Source organism: Cicer arietinum, chromosome 4, assembly GCF_000331145.2.
Source record: "Cicer arietinum cultivar CDC Frontier isolate Library 1 chromosome 4, Cicar.CDCFrontier_v2.0, whole genome shotgun sequence".
In the NCBI taxonomy this organism is placed as follows: domain Eukaryota; kingdom Viridiplantae; phylum Streptophyta; class Magnoliopsida; order Fabales; family Fabaceae; genus Cicer; species Cicer arietinum.
The window spans coordinates 38,681,541-38,686,582 of record NC_021163.2 but is presented as its reverse complement, the minus strand read 5'-3'; the positions used below and the strand labels follow the sequence as shown (position 1 = coordinate 38,686,582).

At 34.4% G+C, this 5,042-nt stretch overlaps 1 protein-coding gene across 1 annotated transcript; it reads left to right on the top strand.

The window, feature by feature from the left end:
* The first annotated feature begins 3,697 nt into the window (after positions 1-3,697).
* Positions 3,698-4,273, top strand: LOC140920056 (uncharacterized). The gene is made up of 2 exons (XM_073367370.1): positions 3,698-4,010; positions 4,117-4,273. Exons 1-2 carry the CDS (start codon positions 3,712-3,714, stop codon positions 4,271-4,273), a joined length of 456 nt encoding a protein of 151 aa, XP_073223471.1. The 5' UTR covers positions 3,698-3,711.
* The last annotated feature ends 769 nt before the right edge of the window (positions 4,274-5,042 follow it).

Genomic DNA, 5,042 nt, shown 5'->3' with positions numbered 1-5,042 from the left:
ATATATATATATATGGATTTAGACCGTAGTTGGATGTACGATAGGAATTTTCCTGGAAGAAAGGGTCTTAAACAACGTTTTGCTAACAAGGTTGAAGACTTTCTGAATTTTGCGAGAGTGCAACAAATTGTCCAAGATGAAGGGGGAATGAGATGTCCATGTTGTTTATGTCGATGTAGACGGTTTAAAAGTGAAGATGAAATAAGAGTGCATTTGTATGCAGATGGATTTATGCCTAACTACTGGATTTGGACTAATCATGGAGAAGAGTCTCCGGCGGCGCCTAATACTAGTACATCTGTGGAGAATTATAACATAGGTCCTTCAAGTAGTACTAACATGTTAGGTATAGATTATTATAACTATCCACACTTTGAGGCGATGAATGATATGATCTCGGATGCTGTTGGGGTTAATTTGTCATTCAATGAAGATCAATATGACGATACCGATGGACTTCCCAATGAAGAAGCTCATAGATTTTATGGTCTTTTGAAAAAGACAAATAAACCGTTGTTTGAAGGTTCTCCAAACTCAAAGTTATCAATGTGTATTAGACTATTAGGTCTAAAGTCTCAATTTCATGTTCCTGATTTAGCTTTGGATTTCATGACTAAAATGATGCTAGATGCAACACCTGTTAGAGATGGTTTGCCGCAAAGTTATTATGATGCGAAACGGTTAGTGTCAAAGTTAGGATTAGGTGTCAAGAGGATTGATTGTTGTGTTAAAGGTTGCATGTTGTATTATGACAATGAATTTGGTATGAATGATGCTAACTTAGTTGAATGCAAATTTTGTCAACAACAAAGGTATCACCAAAGGAATAACTCTAGGGTAAGTAGGGGAAAATCAATTCCAAGGAAAGCAATGTTTTACCTACCTATTGTATCAAGATTGCAGAGATTGTTTGCATCAATACAAACTGTAGGAAATATGACGTGGCATTATGAGAATAGAAGAAATTCAAGCGAGTTGCGACATCTGTCTGATGGTCAAACATGGAAACACTTTGATCAAATGCATCCAGATTTTGCGTCAGATCCACGCAATGTAAGACTTGGATTATCCTCAAACGGATTTACGCCTTACATACAAGCATCGTCTACTCCTTATTCTTGTTGGCCGGTTATTGTTACTCCTTACAATCTTCCTCCTGATATGTGTATGTCTAAACCTTATATGTTCTTAGTTGCTGTGATACCAGGTCCTTCTAATCCTACAACTGGTATTGATATTTTTTTACAACCTTTGATTGACGATTTGAAGAGGTTGTGGAATGGTGTCTTGACATATGATATTGCTCGGAGAGAAAATTTTATGATGAGAGCTGCATTGATGTGGACCATTAATGATTTCCCCGCTTATGGGATGATGTTATGCATATTGAGAAAAATTTCTTTGACAACATATTTAATACTGTGATGAATGTGAAAGGAAAAACAAAAGATAATGACAAAGCCAGAAAAGACATAGGTATATATTGCAGACGACCAGATTTGTTGTTGGTGGAACAAAACGGCAAGACCCTAAAACCTCGTGCGAATTACACTTTATCTACTGATGAAGCCAAATCTGTTTATCGTTGGATCAAAGAGCTGAAGACGCCTGACGGTTATTGTTCTAATTTGGCAAGATGTGCTGATGTGGAAAATGGGAGGATGCATGGGATGAAAAGTCACGATTGTCATATATTTTTAAACTGTTTACTTCCTAATGCCTTTAGTGCTTTACCGACACATGTATTGAACCCACTTATTGAAGTGAGTCAATATTTCAAGAATTTGTGTTCTTCAACACTCATTGATAAAGATCTCATCAAGACGGAAAATGACATTCCAATCATTCTATGTAAGTTGGAGAAAGTATTTCCTCCTGGGTTTTTTTATTCCATGGAGCATCTCTCAGTGCATCTTGCAAGTGAAGCTAGGCTTGGTGGACCAGTTTAGTATAGATGGATGTATCCATTTGAAAGGTGATATATATATACATATACTTGGTTTTCAATATACTTCAACTTATTTGCCTTTAGTGCTTTACCGACACATGTATTGAACCCACTTATTGAAGTGAGTCAATATTTCAAGAATTTGTGTTCTTCAACACTCTATGATAAAGATCTCATCAAGATGGAAAATGACATTCCGATCATTCTATGTAAGTTGGAGAAAGTATTTCCTCCTGGGTTTTTTGATTCCATGGAGCATCTCTCAGTGCATCTTGCAAGTGAAGCTAGGCTTGGTGGACCAGTTCAGTATAGATGGATGTATCCATTTGAAAGGTGATATATATATACATATACTTGATTTTCAATATACTTCAACTTATATATACATGGAGCTTATTGTACATCTCTTTGTATATTATAGGTTCATGGGTTATTCAAAACGGTCGGTGAAAAACAAAGCTAGAGTTGAGGGCTCAATTTGTTCATCTTACCTTCACCGTGAAACAACACACTTTTGTTCTCATTATTTCAACAACGAAACGTTGTCACCAGTTAACGGAAGAAACGCTACTGATAGTGTTATACGTCATCCACATACTTTATCAGTTTTTTGCTTGTCTGGTCATCATGCTGGTAGGGATTTTCCTATTTTCTGGCCAAGCGACAAAGTATTTAATGCAACACATGTTCACATTTTGATTAACTGCACTGAAGTTAAACCATACATTGAGTACGTTTCAAATTCCTTTTCTTATTAATTTTATTTAATTATATGATTAAGTTGATATTCACCATATATATGGTCATCGAATAGGGCATTTTTAACTACGGGACAATCATCTGATGATATACATTCAAATTTCCCATTATGGTTTCAACAACAAGTGCATCTCGAAGAACAAACTCCTATCAACATCCACTTAAGGCCCTTATCTATGGGCCCGAGTAGAAGTTTCAAAGAATGACACACCTATTACGTCAATGGATACAAATTTCACACTGAATCTTGGACTAAAGCAAAAGAAACAATTAATAGTGGAGTTTGTATGAAAAGTGTCTCTGATAGTGGTGTAGTAGAAGATTTCTATGGCATAATTGAGCATATTTACGAAATTGACTAGACGTTCCTAGATTATGCGAAAAAGTTGTGTTGTTTTACTGTAAGTGGTTTGATCCATCTAGCAGAGGAACTAAAGTAAATTTGATATCCAATACTATAGACATTCATATGAGCAAAAAATATCCACGGTTTGATCCATTTGCTCTGGCCCATAATGTAAGACAAGTGTATTATGTTCCTTATCCATCAACTGTCAAAAGCAAACAAGGTTGGTGTGCTGCAATGAAAACAAGACCAACGAGTGGAATAGAAGAAGTTGAAGCAGGTCAAAATGAAGAAGTTGCATTTCAAATGGATTAAATGTCAAATTTGGATCATGTGATTGGAGATGAGACTATTAGTCAACTTTGTCATGAGTCACACATTGGAGAAGAAGTTGATGAACAAAAAATAGATGAATTAGAGAATTATGAAGCCAATGACTTAATTCACTCATCAAATGGCGACGACGATGACGAAGACAATTAATTAATTACGCATTATATATATATATATATATATATATATTTATATTTTACATATATTTCTTTATTTATGTGAGTGTTATAATTTATTTATGTATATTTCATTATTAATTTATGTTAATTGTACATACACATATATATATGTATGGATATGGATATGGATATATATATATATAGACATGGCTTCAGTGTCGGGAGTAGGAGGATCTGCAGGAGGATCAGGAGGTTCGGATGGATCGGGAGGAACAGGAACGGCGGCAATACGAGGAATATCCAAAACATCACGTGGTAAGAAAAAAGTTGCTAAACGTGTTGTTAATGACCCATCTCTCATGCCGATGCCGTCCATTGGTACTAGTGGTGGAGCTATTCCTCTATATCCGGAGGTCCCAGTAGAGCCTTATACCTTAGACGAAATAATGGATCCCGGATGTGTTGATTGCTACAACCGCATTGTCATCATTCCAGAAGGAGATGGGTATGTAAACTATGATTGATTAAATATTTCATTATTATTGCAATGTAAATACATTATTAATTTTATTAATTTATTTTTATATTTAATTTGCATATAAACTTTGAAGATATCTTCCTTTTAAATCATCTGCAAAGGCAATTGCTGAAGTCATACAAGAGAAATATAAAAAACCATGGTTGTCTTGGGGTGAGATAAAAGAGGATAAGACACCTCAAATTAGGGAAGTTGATCAGTTTTTACATTGTTTCAAAGTAAGTCATTAGATTAATTTATTTAATTACTATTTATTTATACATTTGATTAATTTACTGAATTACTAATTATATTTTTAATATTTTTTAAATTTCAACAAACAACAGACCAAATGCACTTGGAAAAGAGAGCATGATGCCGCAGTTTTGGCTTCATTTGACCATCGCTTTTCAAAGCGTCTCTCATCTATGTTGGCTTACGCACGTAATAAGGGGGAGGAAAAACGGCCTAATTGGATTGGTGAAAATGTTTGGACTGCTTTGTGGAGGAAATGGAACACAGATGCTTACAAACAGAAGAGAGAAAAAGCAAAGACTAATAGAGCATCTGAGAGGGGTACCAGTACTCATAAGGGAGGTTCCATGTCTGCTGGAGAAATTAAATATTATATGGTAATTTATTATTATTTATAATATATATCTATTAATTTATATTCAATTAATCATCACATTTCACCAACTTATAAACTTGACATTAATTTAATATTTTAGGAAAAGCAACTTGGAAGGGAGGTCACTCAGGCTGAGATACATCGCTATCTTCATGTTAATCCTGAAACAAATGAGTATACTGATGAATTATCAAAAAATATTCAGGTAATTATTATATATTAATTGTTATATATTAATTAGACCTATAAATTATTATATATTAATTATTAACTATTTTATTTTTTTATTTTTAATATAGGAACAACTTCAACAAATCATGAAAGAATGGGATGATCATCAAGCTACTCTTCCTCCTGCTCAGCGAGCTGGTCCAGTGCAGCGGAAACAA